The sequence below is a fragment of the Orbicella franksi genome, chromosome 1 (assembly GCF_964199315.1).
Source record: "Orbicella franksi chromosome 1, jaOrbFran1.1, whole genome shotgun sequence".
NCBI lineage: Eukaryota > Metazoa > Cnidaria > Anthozoa > Scleractinia > Merulinidae > Orbicella > Orbicella franksi.
The window spans coordinates 40,007,211-40,022,322 of NC_138145.1; the positions used below are offsets into that span (position 1 = coordinate 40,007,211).

The following is a 15,112-nucleotide window of genomic DNA, read 5'->3' on the forward strand; positions in this document are numbered from 1 at the left end:
CATTCTTCTCGCTGCCGGGACCACAATCGGCGCTGTCACCGGGGTCCTCACCAGAGGTTTGAAAGCCACCGGCAAAGCTTTGGGGAACGGCCTCAAAGAGATTGCCGCGAAACTCGGCTCTATGCTGCCCGGGCTGATTGGCTCGATCGTGAGCTTCCTGTTCAAAGCCGCCGGCCAAGTCGTCGGGTTTCTGGCCAAGAACACCTGGCTGCTCATTCTTGCTGCAGTGACCTTTCTGTTCGAAAAATATTTTAAGAAGCAGCGTTAGCTTAGCGCCAAGCCATTAAAAGTAACGCCGAAAATCCAGCAAAACCGGCAATTACCGCCGTTTTGTTAATTTCGTGTTGCGGCGTTTTGTCTGCAGCCTCGCGCTCAACTTTTTGCGCCGGTGGCTGCGCTTGTTGAGTTTCGGACGAAGCTGGTTTCCTGTGGGGTGGAACCTCACGCCCCGATTCGGCTGTTGCGGCTTTGTGAATCGGGTTGGACGGGTGGCTGTTGGGCGGGTTAATTTTTGACGGGCCGCCTGCCATGCGTTTGAGCCCAGCTTTTTTTGTCTCCGGGTTTACCTCGTTATTCACCCCCAGTTTCATTCCGGAGACCGCCTGTTTCAGCTTGTTGTTGTAACCGATCGTGCTTGCGGTGTTGATTATCATCTGCGCGGGCATGAGCCACGCCATGGGGGCAACAGCGAGATTGAGCCTGACCTTCGCTTGGTCCACCGCGAGCTGGTACCTTTGCACGCTCGCGGCCAAGTCGGGCTGTCTGATCGCGTCTTCCATCAGCACCAGGAACTCGCTCTGGGCTTCTCTCGCCCGACCGTCATTGCCGAGAATGCTGCTGCGGACGTTGACTTGCGCGCCCAGGACGCAGTAAACGAAAGCCTCGATTGACTGGTTGATTCTCGACAAGCCCGCCCGCGTCAAACTGTTCGCGATGTTGGGCGCGAACCAGTCTGCTTGAGCATCAGAAGCGGCCCCCGGCTCGATGTAATCGATCAAGTCCCCATTTATCGCTTTGCCGCCTTCATCGCTGAATTTGTTCCATCCCGGGTATTTATAGTCGGTTTTCGACGGGCCCGCGCCTGACGCGTACACGTAAATGCTTCCCAGACCGTGGCTTTCGCCGTGCGTGAAGCGGAAATCGCTCGAGGGGGCAATGCCGAACTCGCCACATATCCTTTTGTATGAAGCGACGTCGTAATGATTGTTGTATTGGTTGAACGGCGGGTCTCCGGGCAAAGCGCTCATGCTCTGAATTCCTCCCAGCTGGTACAAAATCCGCCTGACCGTGAAGTACACGTGGAATTTGTAAAAAGCTCTTATCTGCGGGGTGAGATCCATCCCGCTGTCAAAGATTTCGCGAGAAACTCCGCACCCCTGTGTCGCGCAGAAAACCGCGAAGTTGAGCTGCTGTGGCCAATATTTCATGTCAGGCCCTCCCAGCCAGCGTTTTGATTCGACTGCCGACGTGTGCCTGAGTTTGGTGTCTTGAAATATTTCTCTGAATTTCGTTGTGAAACGTTGGTCAGGCGTGACGTAGATTTGGATTGGGGCGTCGAATATTTTTTTTAAACTTTGCGCTTTGCCGTCGAAAGGTACGGCAGGGATGGGCAAGGAAATTTTTGAGCCAAGCGGCGCCAGTTGGTAAGGAAAACCCCCGCTGTCTCCCAAACCAAGCGCTTCTTTCATTTCGGCGCTCCAGTATTTTCTATCTGAACCGGAGACGCTTTGAAACGAGTCTTCGCTTTCTTTGAAAAACACCTCTGCGGTCACGTTATTTTTCTCGTCGATCGTTGCTTGTGAGATGAACCGGCTTTTGTCGGCTTTGGGGAAGCTTTTTGAAAAGCTTGTCCACGCCTTTTTCTTCGCCGCCTCCGCTTTTTTTAACGCAGGACCCTTCCACACATTCGCCATGTATTTTGAACATAATTTATTTGTTGAATATAAAAATGGTTGTTCTCACTCTTGTCACGCAACAGAACGGCGAGACCATCTTTTTTGAAGAACCGCTCCCAGGCGCAAGCTATGCCAGACTTTTGAGTTGTTCTTTTTTCAACTCGTGGCATAATCTGAGTCGTGTTGGCAGAATGTTTTTCAAAGGAACCGACGACGTGGTTGCATCATTGCCTCAAGGGCATTACAATGTCGAGAGCATCGTAAAAGAACTGCAATCCAGTTTTGAATATCACAAGAAAAAAGGGAAAATGGTCTTGGAAACGAATAATCCCAATTCTGTTCTTAAAATTACAACCGCCGCTGGTAATGCACTCAACACCAATCAACCGAAAGAAGTTTCCGTTGATTACAGTTTGGTCAATTTTCTTGGAGTCGGGAGAAATATGAGGAAAGAGGAATATATCAAAAAGCTTAACAGCCAGAGTTGCTACTTTATCCACTGCGATCTCATCGACTCGACAAAAAACTTTTTGAATGGAAAGAAGTCAGACCTCCTTGCCAAGGTTGACGTCAGAGGAAAGCCTTATGAAAAAGTCAGCTATAACATCGACTCATCGCAAAACGTTTTCCGTGACGCTTCTACAGACAAGTTCATAAACAGCATCACCTTAAAAGTGAAGGATGAAAATAGCGAACTCTTTGATTTCAAGGGCCTGCCGCTTCTTTTTGAATTAGAGTTAAATTAAATTTGTTTATATACGCAATGTCTTCGGCGAATCTGTTACCTCCAAGCGCGCCGCCTGCCGAGCCACTATATCCGGTGGTGGCAGCAGAGCCTTCTCAAAATTTCCGCTTGCAGAAGGTCAACGAGATTTCCAATACATTGGCCGGCGAGGTCCACCACTATCGCCTCGTCGCGAAAAAATACAAACACGCGAGAAAGTTCGTTAATTGGGGCGCCGCCGGCTCCAGCGTTCTCTCGGCAACGTTTTCCAGCGCGAGTTTTGGCTCCGCTCTGCCTGTGGTTGGATTGCCGGCTGCCGTTCCTCTTGGCGGCGCTGGTGGGTGCTTCGCTCTCGTTTCGTCTGCGATGATTCTCGCCGGCAAAAAGCTCGACTCGAAGATCAAGAAGCATCAAGAGATCACCACGCTCGCCGTTGCCAAGCGCGACACCGTCAACAGACTTCTCTCGAACGCTTTGAACAACAACGCGTTGTCTTCCCACGAGTTCGACACTATCCTTTCGGAGTTTCAGCAATATAATTTTCTGAAAGATCAGGTCCGGGCAAGGATGCTTCGCCAACCTTCAACGAGAAAGCTTCCTGATGTTGATGTCCAAAAACTGGAGAAAGACATCCGCGGCAGACTTGAAGCGGAAATGATTAAAAAAATCACAAAACCTCCCGCTTCGAACTGAATTTCGAGCGAAAAAACACAAAACTCTCTCTTTGTCTTGTCAAAAACAGGTGATTGCGCTATTTGTAATGCCACATAAATAGCCTTGATCTTTCGAGAAGGTTACTCACTGACGCAGACATGCGCGAAATGGGGAAAACCCCCCGATCAGCTGTTTCTTTTTATCCCTCTTGTGAAGTCTCTTTGTTCTACCACGTTTCGTGCCCAATTTTTCCTCGAAAAAAAGTGAAAAGTTCTATTTTTATTGGCCTGGCCGAGAAGAAATTCCCTATTCTAACAAACTGTGGACAAAAAATTGAAATCCGCCTGTAAAATTCCTTTTGACTTCAACATTCCTGGTGGCTTTGAAAATTCCTGATCGCTTCAACTGAAGCCAAGAGGAATGCAACGAGCTTAAACTGAAGCCTTCAGGAATTCGCAACGGGAAGCTGTGTCGCCTCAACCGGAACTGCGTCATGAAAGCATTCAACAACTTCGCGTGTAATGTCACGCACTTGTCTCTGCCACTCAGGCGTGAAATATTCATTCACAAGAAACGCAATCAAGTGAACACTGACAAGCATGTTTTTATTGTTCTCTAGGCTGGCTTCTATAAGCTCTATCGGCCGGCTTAGCGATGCTTTATGAAGCTTTCCATCCCTTTCGAAACAGGGGAAAAAACAACCCTCGAAAAAGCAGTCCGCATATTCAAAGCAAATAACTATCTGCACAATCTGCTGCTTGAATTCGCAGAAAGGCAGTTTAAAAATATTCTCGTGTACCTTGGCCCACCCCATTGCCTTTTTTTCCTTTATTTTTATCGCAATGTACTCCTTGAGAATCATCTCACGAAGCTCTTGAGGGAGGCTTTGAATGGCCTCTGAAAGCCCGCAGTAAAACATGTGCCTTGCGTTGTAACCTAAGGTTACCTTTCTCTAACTGGTGTGTTTCTTTCTTGCAGCTCCAGCAAAACACGCTGAAAACCTTTTTTCGCTTTTTCTTTTTTGTGGAAAAGCCTCGTTTTTAGCGCGCCCCCGCGGCACTGGCGGCACAGTCGGTAGTCGCATAGAAGACCGATCCCGCAGCCTCTGCAGGGCTCCGGCATTCTCATTCCTTTTTTCAGCTGGTAGTTGTGCTGGCCGCAGTACGCCCCGTAACAGCGCTTTCCGCAGCTTTCTTTCCGGCCCCGCTTCAGCCACTCGCACTTGTTTGGCGCTCTTGCCTTCCCCGCTCCAGCCATATTACACCCGGCTCGCACCTTTCTAACATACCGCACCCCCCGCGAGGGGCGGTTGAAAGCGGTTTTGACCCGCCCCTAAGTAGTATAAGGTGAATGAAACAAATACAGATTTTCATCCTGTGTGTCCCTATGCAACCGTTTCGCGCCCCGTACGTGAGTCCAGCCCGAGCTTGTGAGGGCTGGACTTGAACGTACGGGGCGCGATAAGGTTGCATGGTTGCGTGTTTGTTTCATTCACCTTATACTACTCGTGCCGACACCTACACCAACGAATTGAAGAACACAAAGGATCGGTAATCGGAAACCACCTCAGAGAGCAGCACGATGTGGAGCCAGAAGACATCGCACATGCTAATTTGTAAATTTTACTCACTTGAAAATGACCTCGGAGAGGTCGAAACGTCTTGACTTTTTAGCGCTAGTTTTCCTATTTAAGCCATTTTAAAACATAGACAAGTAGTCTGTAGGAAAAGAAAAACTCTGTTTACTATTTTCAATTATTTCTTATCGTTCCAGATATATTCAAGTTTTTAAACTATGCAGACTAACTAAGCGATGACGTCATAAACTCAACCGGATCTTCTTTAAATATTATGAACAAAGATATGTCAGCAAATTTGAATCAGAAATGTTTAATTCTCAGCAGTACGATTCCAGTAGAGGTGCTCCATATTATGAACATAGGATTTTGTTACCATGGCAACATACTGGGTTCCAGACCTCCCCGATATTAAAGACTTTTCTGGCCACCTTTGGCGTTCTATATTGATATTTGCCAAGAGTACCTTATCTGCATGATCCAGCAAGCATATAAATATGTTAGGTCAGTTTATGGCCTTGTTTAATGTTTTTCAAGCTGAAAATCATTAAAATATTGAAATTAGGTTGGAGGGGACTTGGAAAGAGTGGGTTACTGTGGGAATCAAAATTTTTATAGCCGTAGTTATGTTGCATGTAGGAATAATAGCCTACCAAGTTTCAATGGTTTCTGCTGCAAATTGACCGAGATAGCTCTATTCTTGGCTTGCACGTGACATCATCATTTTCTCAAATCGAAAACTAAAGAGCCACCAAAGTTGTCATCCTCATCAGGCATAAGAGGGCGAACATTTATATCTGTTTACAACTTTTCAGCTCAGTAGCCTGCTTCGTCTGGAAACCAGTGTATTTTAAATTTCAGAGTTATGTCGGTGCGTGACATAAAGCTACCAACGCGTTTGTCGAAAAATATATACTTATCTCGTGATTTTTAGCCTATTCAGAAGTTGAAGTATTAGAAAAAGTGCTTATGTAAATGCTTGTCTTTGTCAGTACAGATAATCAGTCGCCTTAATAGCCAAAGTAAGTTCCACGTGTTTACCCTATTTTCCGGCCGCCATGTTGGTGTCCCACGGAGGTACATCAACATGGCGGCTCCATACTGGGCTCTAAAAATTTGTACAAAATATTTCGTCAAATATTTGAAGTTTAGGAAAACGCGCAGACTTAAATCTTGGAGAAGTGTCTTTTTTATCAATCTCCTATAACATCACAATTTCTTAACTTTATCCGCCAAATGGTTTTCGCATTACTTTTAAATTGCGTGACAGTGCAAAGCCAAGAATTTATACACTTCATGTAGTATTTGGCTGAGTGTATGACATCATCATCCCTCTCATTTGGATATTTTACGCAATTTTCAAACTTAAATATTTCCGGAACCAATGCAAATATTTACAAACGGTCAACGAGTTTTTAATTTCTCGTAGAATTTTACTTGATCAGAGAGTGTGCAGTATCAGTGTTTAAGCGTAATCTACATGATGCTCTTCTTAACATATAATGTCGTTGAAAGTGATTTACTGGCATTTTTTCAATTATACCTTTGAGCTATAAAAACGCGCAAAAGCTCACAAAACTATTGGAGTCGCACTCTGAATGCCTGTGTGGGCAAAAACACTGCCAAATTTTCCCAGCACTGAGGCAGACACTTGGGTATGCTACAAATCAACACAGAGCCACCACTAATAACATATCACGTTATTTTGCTAAAGCTGGTCCATTGTGTAATCCTCTCGAGCAGAACAAAAATCTGCTTTCTTAAAGAAAGAAGAAATTTTATACCTTGGTTATATTGGGAATGCCTTTGACCTGTTTTATATGAAGGAGTAAATCGTTTTATTTGGCGAGCATATCTCAGTCAGGGATAAAGTGATTCTTTGTTTCTACTTTTGCAGGTTTGCTTTGCACCAGCGTCATACCCAATGTCTGACATTGAAATCCAAGATGGCGCCCAGCTGTTCCCTGAATACAGACACAGTTTGAATCAATGGGACGATTTAATTTTTGCAAAGGAGTAACTCCGTGACAAGGCTGGTTAATGAGAAACGAAAGTAGCAGTAAATGATCTGTTGTGACGATAGGTTTTTCCTGAAAACACTGTAAACTTCGGACTAAACGGACACTTCAACTGACAACTGGGGGAATCTAACTCTGGAGAGCACTGCTTGCCTGCGCGAACGGAAATTCGTCACGATTTCCTGGTACACGAGGATCTACTTCAATAGTCTTCACTACGGACGTCAAGGAAGAGACACAACTTGGTCCGACAGTAGTTTAATCGTAATCGATGTAATCGATGTAATCGAAAAAGCTTTACAAACGTACTTGCCTATATATCATCCTTAACACGTCAAGTGTTTACAATATGATAATGCAACTTCTAGCGTACAATACGAGCGGAAAGTACTTAAGATTGAGTTTGCCAGAGGACCAGGCAAGGGTGATACATGCCATCTCTTCAATTTGGATGAAACTTTGCCAGATTGAAGGGACCACCAAACAACTCTAAAAGACAAAGAGGGCCGGCTCTGCGATTTTTCCCTTGGGAGTTAGACCACCACCCCCCCCCCCCCCTGGTTTTTTGCCCCAAATCCCAAAAATTTCATAAAATAAGCATCAAATTTAGACTCCACTCCTGGTTACAATATACAATGAATTTTATTGCCATTTCACACAAATAAGGATTGGACCTATCTTAGTTCACAACACGAGTTTTAAGGGATTTGAAGAGACAGGTGCCAATCAAGAGTTGTCATTGCATACCTATGTCACGCAAGATTTAGCAATGAGGCAAATTAGCTAGAATTCTGACTCAAATATCACGTAAGTCCAACTTTCTTTTTGAAAACTAAGTTTAGCAAGGTTAAGAGCCACTCTGGGCTTGATGAAATCACGAATAAAATTTTTGGCATCTGTTAGTTTTTGGTCACAAAGGTTGTTCAATCAACGTGACAAAAGACCAGTTTTAACAATGAGAGAAGGGAGAAATCTAAGGAAATTAGATATTATAGAATCAATTAATTAACGTTATTTCTAAGTTAATGATATCAACAGTGTCTTTGAATATTATTTTTGGCTATTGAAGGTAACTGAACGCAAAAGTCCTCGCAATAATCTTTAAAATAACAGTGTATCACGAGCATAACACCTGAATTCTATTCGTATGATCGAAATATGGGAATGAACTGCCGTGATATTTAGATTCTAAAGCATTGAGGTGTTAGAAGCGAGTTTTTACTGGGCATATCTTGTTGTTTAGATTGCTCTTAAAACCTTGTTCAATCATCGCAGGTTAGGAACTTGACCTTGCAGTTTGTATATATCAACACTTACCTCACACTCTCGGCATACGAACTCTATTCCATTCTGAGTTAAAAAAAACCTTGAATTATCAGGCATGCAAATTAATCTTGTTTAACGCCGTAGATAGAGTCCACCACGATTGCATGAGCCCAGAAATTTGGTCAGCGGTTTTATCAACTGGAGTAAGCGCAGACAATTTTTCATGTACCACAATACGTAAAGAGAGCACTCTGATTAACTCAACGTCTACCGATTGCCCTATTTTCCTACTCAGATACCTCCTCTGGTTGGAACATCTGCCGAAGTCGATGGAGCTCTCCAATGAACAAAATCATCATTTGCGTGCGGATGATGCAAATTTCTCGTCTTGCACGTGCGTGCATACTTTGGCTACCGTGAAACTTCATTACTTTTGAACAATTATGAAAATACGTTTTTCTTCTGAACGTTTCTATTCTGAATTAGCAATAACAAAGATTGTACCTTATAGCAAAAACATTTTAAATAATCATGTCTGCGAGTAATAAGATGCTTGAAGAACTTTGCAATCAGCTTAGCCAAAAGAGGATTTAGCTGAGGTTCCCTTCGACCTGGGGCCCGCACAAGCGCACATGGCCGCATACACGTTAGCAACGCCTCCGCTCTGCTCGAACATTTTGAATTTTTCTAGGCACTCGACTTAGAAACTAGAGTCGCTCTGGGTTATTCGTGACTGCTTAGCAAGCTCCCACGTACATGCATAACTGACGCTACATTGCTGCGAAATAAATAATTTTCTTTTTTTTTACAAGACTGCCTAATCCTGATTCTCCTGGAAGGACAGTAAGAAGTAGTAGAGGCAATATTACATATGTAATTATCTTATTCGTTGTATCATAATTCCAGCTGCCTTCAAATTTCAAGCCTGGTTGAGATCTCTTCTGCCTCTGCAACAAAGTCCTCCTCCTCATCCTGAGCAGGACTCGGATCAGCCTGGTCTATGGCTAGTCGGCCACTTCTGTACATCACAGACAATCTGCTGAAGTACCTAGCTATTTGGTCAGCAACAAGCCACTCTTCTTTATTGAACATTCTCCTGCCATTACCATCACGCAGATTTTTTATCTTGCTGCACACATCCACAGCACTTTGCTTTCTCCCTGTCTCCTCGCCTTCCAGGAATGTCCTTTTTAGATATGTCTTCACCTTCTCGGAAAAGCGAGTTGCTCTTCGTGATGTTTTCAGAGCCCATCCTTTAGCAACTTCACATGCGGGATCAGCACAGGCCGTTCGGGAGCTCGACCCTGTTTCTTTGTGTATGTAGCTTCCAGACACCTCCTTGCACGTCTCGGCCCATTTTCTCTTGATGCTGTCATATATAGTTTCTCTCTCTAGTCTCACAAGGTGTTTTCCAACGTCCATGTGTTTCTGCAAATTTGCAAAAGACTGATATGTCTTTGTGCATCCCTCCTCGGGGCAAGCGAAACAAACTCTCATAGCCTCGACATTTGGCAGTTTTTCTTCAACAGATTGTGTGGTGCTAGGCTGAGGATGTCGGTGCTCACCTCTCAAAGTTGTGGATCTAAAAGCACCAGCCTGCTCTCGCGGTACACTGAAGGGCTGCTCGACTCGAAGGTCTGTAGGTCCTTAAGGTGTTCCAAATCTATTCACCTGTGCAGGAGTAAAACGTTTACCTGGGCCCACATCATAAGCCTTCCACACTCGCAGACCTCCAGACTCAAAACTAAAATTATTCAGAGACTGAATTCCAGACATTGTGTGCTTCTTCATGGTCTGGCTTGACTCCTGAACCTTAACAACTGCTGCCTGGCACCCCTTAACCCCGCCATAGGAATCGATCACAGCCTTCATATCACTAGCACTTTTAATATCATGGCCTTCATTTATGTAACGCAGCATATGGCTCTTCAGTGTGACAGTTGGTCGGTCACAGACGTCCTTTCCAGCCTGCGGATCGCTGAAATCATATCTGAGTATCGTAATGCCTGCGCGCTCTCCAAGGCTAGGAAGAGCGAGGATTAGATAAGCACAATGGTAACATCCTGCATTATCGCTGCGCAAAAGTGCCTCTTGAATGTTTGGGTTTGCTGCTTTCAGTGTCGTCAGTGTGCGTTCTATGATTGAAGCGACTGCGAACCAGTTTTGAACGCAATCCTCAAACAAATGGATGTAAGTTCGGACCTGGAACAGAAGGACAATAACACAGTTAGCTCTAAAATAACTAGAAACAAAAGTAATATGCGTAAAGTACAGTTTGACATACATCCCAGACCCTTTTGTTAATCCGGCTCTGACAGTTAGGATGTTGCCCTCCCTAAGGGACTACTCTGTTAGATTGACGGGGGTGCTCATCGCTCATTTTCATGTGCCGTCGATCGGTACCGCTAAAGTGACAGGGTTAGAGTTATCGCGGCACCTTTTTAGGTAAAAGCGGAAAAATTCAGCACCTATTTGTTACTCAACTATTGGAAATTTTAAGTTTATTTAGGCATTTTTATTGCTTTAGAAATGTCAGTGTCAGCTAATGTGTTCTCATAGAATTGGTACCCTTTAGGGGTTGAAATGTATTTAGGCCACGCCCATAAAACAGGACTAGGGAACCGTTTCTAAAGCGTCTTTTTGCTACATGCATTTTCTAACTTATAGCAAAACTCAATTTTGAAGTAATTACCTCAATGTCATAACAATCGCTTCTTGTCACTGCAACTGTCACATGCCACGATTTGCCCTTTTTGCCAAACCAGTCACGCTGGGTTTCTCGAAAGCTGGATGGCCCAATCCATTATCAGGAGAACCTGTCGTGGTGACAGATTATCGATGATGTCTCTCTTCGCAGAATCCAGGTGAGCCGCTCTAAGGATGTGAGCTTTCCATTCGTCAAGTTTAGGGAGAGCTGAGTCTACATCGTGTATGATTTCTTCTTTCAGATCACTACCGCTTGACAACAAAACAACGCAAAAGTGGAGACGATAACGACATTTGTAGATCCACAACAGCATTCCTGTAATTATCACATCTGTCACAGACTATGTTGTGCTCATGGTCGCAGTGCCCTTGGTAATCGGGGTCATCGGTGCTCAGCGCGTACACACTGCAGTGATCAGCGCAGGGATCAGCTCTAGACACGTGAATTTTATAGTCTGTCTTAAGATAGGTTTTTGACCACTTTAGACGGGCACTGATGTCTCTGGCTGTTCGCTCACACAAACCTGAAAAATGGGACAGACATACATGAGTGTGCTATAGTCTTGATTTACATTGCATTTATTTTTTCAAACATGTATTATGGGCTCTAAGAAGCATTTTTTTAACAGTGAGACATACATACCCAATGTACAAAGTTTATTAGTTGCCTCACCCAGAGTACTGAACGCTGTTACTCCATCGGTTTGTGTGCTGTCCAATCCAGCTAACGATTTCTTCTGGGAAGCAGCGCATATCTGGGCAAAGCAGGTGAGAAATAATTATTGATAAAAAGCCAGATAGTTTGTTCACACAATTCGTCCAGTTAGTAGACTAATAAGATCTTAGCGAGCCCCAAAACCTGTCCACGTAACCATTTCTTAAAAATGAATTATTTATATCGAATCCTTTTCTTAGAGACAGAATCAAAGACGTAAACATGTTCAGGGAGTGAAACTAGACATATTCGTCCTCGTTACCTTGAGGATGCTCAACAGGGTTGATCTTCCCATGGGTTCGAATCCAGACTCAGAGCAGTATGACTGGTACAAATGAGTAAGACGGGATGCCACAAATGTCCTCACCACATTTGGAATTTCTGTTGTCTCACTATCTGACAGTCGTAGGGTCTTCGTCCCGGAGGCTACGTCCTGGAGAAAGGAGGGGCTTGAAATAAAATCAAGAAAGTGATCCACTTTAACTGGATCACGCCTGCATCGCTGCAAAACAGGGGGTTCAATAATGTGGCCTGGGCTAGTACGGAAAGCATGTTTTCTGGCCTCATCTATCCTCCACAAGGTCAGACCTGGAATAAAGCTCAGTAACTCTGTCTTGGAGTAATCGGCCACAAAGACAGAAAGAATTTGCTGTCTGGTATACCAATATGTAGCTTTATTGTATGGGGTGACAAGCCTGGAACGCAATGTTTTCTCAGGGAGGTTCACGTCCGAGTCGGTGGACTGGCCGTACGCCTCTAGCACTTGCTGCAGAAACCATTTAGACTGCCCTGGGGCTATAGCATCTAGACTCGCCTCAACAACTTGCATTCCTTTTCGCTCGTAAAAGCGTGTAGTGGATGATGAGACACCTTCCGCGTTTGTGTTGAGCTGAGATTGTACTGGGCTCACTCTACCATCAGCTTGTCTTAGAAAATTGTTGAGAGAATGAAGTTTCATTTGTATCTGTGGCGTTGCCTGCCATTCCATTGATGTTTCTATGGCCGTTGAGGATTCTTGTGAGCCAGACGAAAATACATCTGAGCCATCATCACTTACCAGGGCTTCACCTTTACGCAAGGGCAACCCCTTACAGGATTTGGTTTCTCGCTGAAATTAGAAAATAGCAATAGAGTGTTAGTCAGACTACTAAATAAAGACTGTCTTAAGTACTTCTCCAACAAAGGGGAAAATGATTCTCCATGGAAAAGCTAATTAGCACTGATTCTTCTTTAATGTTAGGAACCTCAGCGGGAGCCTGATTGGTTTTCTGGGAAACATTTCTTTAGACTATGAATCTAAAAATAGCTACGGATCTTTCCTTATTTTATAACTGACCACCTTACATTTAAAAAGTCAGGAACACTAAACTTCCGTTGTAGCATATCTGTTTGCGTTGCATTCGACTACCCTTGACAGGACAAGGCTCAATTCTAGAATTTACGAGATTGTGTGTATCTTCACGGCTAGTAGAGGTTATATGGTTTAGCTTTTTCCTAACGATTCCGGCGTTTAGTGTCCAGGCCCCAGCTTGCGTCCTCAAACTCACCAAATTGGTTAACCAGACTAATTAGGCTGCAGCTGTACACCAAGAACGGAATGTCAGTGTTCTTATTTGTAGTACCTTAGAGAGTGTGCTTACGAATATCTAATTAATAACTCGTAGGTAAATAATCAATAACTCAGTGCAATGTTCGATGACATTGTATCTGGCAAGCTTCCGGTAAGGTTTCCTTGGGGAAACAGATGAAGTACTTTAAACTCTGCAGTGAGTGTTGCGTTGGTTATGTGCACCTTATTCACAGCTGGAGTCCGCTGCCTTTTGGATTGTTTTAAAGATCCTATCGACAAGGCAGCAATGCGAAACATACCTCCAGCTGACTTCCAGAATCACTCGATGCGTGCAGTTATTAAGGGAGGACATCGTGTATGGGTTCTGGGGCTCTAGTGAACTCTTCAGATTGCGTTACAGCTGGCTCTTCAGATTGCAACGTGGACGAATCTTCACCTGGGTTCACGACTCGTACCGCGGCAAGGTGATCATTTCTACAAAGTTTGCAAATTCCTGTAAACAGTCAAACATTAAGTAAATACAACACACGCGAAGTTTGAAAAATGTACAGTGATTAACGCATTTTCTTGAATATCCTTTCGCTCAAATAACGCCCACCCCCACCAAAAGAAAATGAGTCCTTGTGCAATCAAAACTACTGCATTCACTTATCACGACGATACATTTTTATGTATTTGCGTTGCGCTTTGAGTTCCCATGGTTCTTGTCAGAGATCGTCTTGTTCGTTGCCCTCTTCCTGGTTGTAGCTAACCCTCTGATATAGGGATAATGAGAAATAATTGCATCCCTTGAATAATAGCCCCTTTTGGGCCAAACAAATATCACTCAGGGCGACCAACTTGGTACATCTGTTCATTTGCATAATTTAGCGGCCTCGTAACAAGATCTGTAAGTTGGAAACTACTCCTGATCCTAGTTAAAAAAAAAATTTCCGTTTTATTCTAGATTTCGGCTTTGATCCATGATCCCATCGATGTGATTCTTGATCTTGAGCCTGGATCTACTGATTCCAGACTACGCAAACTTTGGTGCCAAGCGAACGACACCTGGGTAGCACTCTCTACAATGAACTAGTTTAGGGGGATTCAGCTTGAAATGGGTACTATTTTAAGATCTGAATGATGATTCATAAAAAAGGAACGGTTTGTACTTCGGGCGTAGCCTCCTATGCAGACATTCTTGGAGCTCGTCTCGCAGTCTTCCTTCTCCCCGTTGTAGGGGACGGAAGATTACGTGACGAGCCCAAAGAACGTCCGCGTAGGAGGCTACGTCCGAAGTTCAAACCGTTCCTTTTTTCATAAATCATCATTCAGATCTTAAAATGGTAACCTCCCCAATAAAACTCTGTTGATTACTTCCTATCCCCACCCATCCCTCACTCAGGTTACGGCCCCGACATTATGTTTGAACCAAGGGCATCGTGAAATTTTAAAATGCGGTAGGCAAGTATATATTCCTCCCTTACCTGCTCCGACTGGAACGAGTGTGTTCCACTTTGACATGATTTCTTTGCTCATCTCCAACGTCGCTTCCCTCTCTGGCTTGCCCTTGCGATTCCCATGAAGAGGATACGCACATTTTTAATAATTAGGTAATTATTATTAGCTGCAAATTTTTATGTAAACTAGATTACATCTTACGAAAGTGAAGAATGATCATCGCAGTTAATTTTCCAATTTAAGCAATTGGAAAGAAGAAGCCTGAAAAAATCAGGGCTTCAACGGGATTCGAACCCGTGACCTCCGCGATACCGGTGCGATGCCCTACCAACTGAGCTATGAAGCCACACATTGGGAGCGAGGTCAATTAGTTGAGTTCCTATCTTCCGTGAGGAGTGAAATGATGTGAAGTTTATATGAAATAATTCATATATGAACTGCGGTTGTAGATGAAAGTGAAGAATGATCATCGCAGTTAATTTTCCAATTTAAGCAATTGGAAAGAAGAAGCCTGAAAAAATCAGGGCTTCCACGGGATTCGAACCCGT

General features: G+C 44.1%; 1 protein-coding gene and 1 pseudogene across 2 annotated transcripts in view; both read right to left on the bottom strand.

Annotated features, from left to right (window-relative positions):
* Window positions 1–15,112, bottom strand: part of LOC145480897 (uncharacterized) — a 250,346-nt pseudogene that overhangs the window by 96,257 nt on the left and 138,977 nt on the right. The gene's annotated exons all lie outside the window — the stretch shown is intronic.
* On the bottom strand, window positions 270–2,184 carry LOC145464432 (uncharacterized). The gene has a single exon (XM_081448336.1). The coding sequence runs from the start codon at window positions 1,911–1,913 to the stop codon at window positions 270–272; it is 1,644 nt and encodes a 547-aa protein (XP_081304462.1). The 5' UTR covers window positions 1,914–2,184.

Coding starts and splice junctions, on each gene's coding strand:
- LOC145464432 (XM_081448336.1), bottom strand. CDS start 1,913: ATGGCGAATGTGTGGAAGGGTCCTGCGTTAAAAAAAGCGGAGGCGGCG.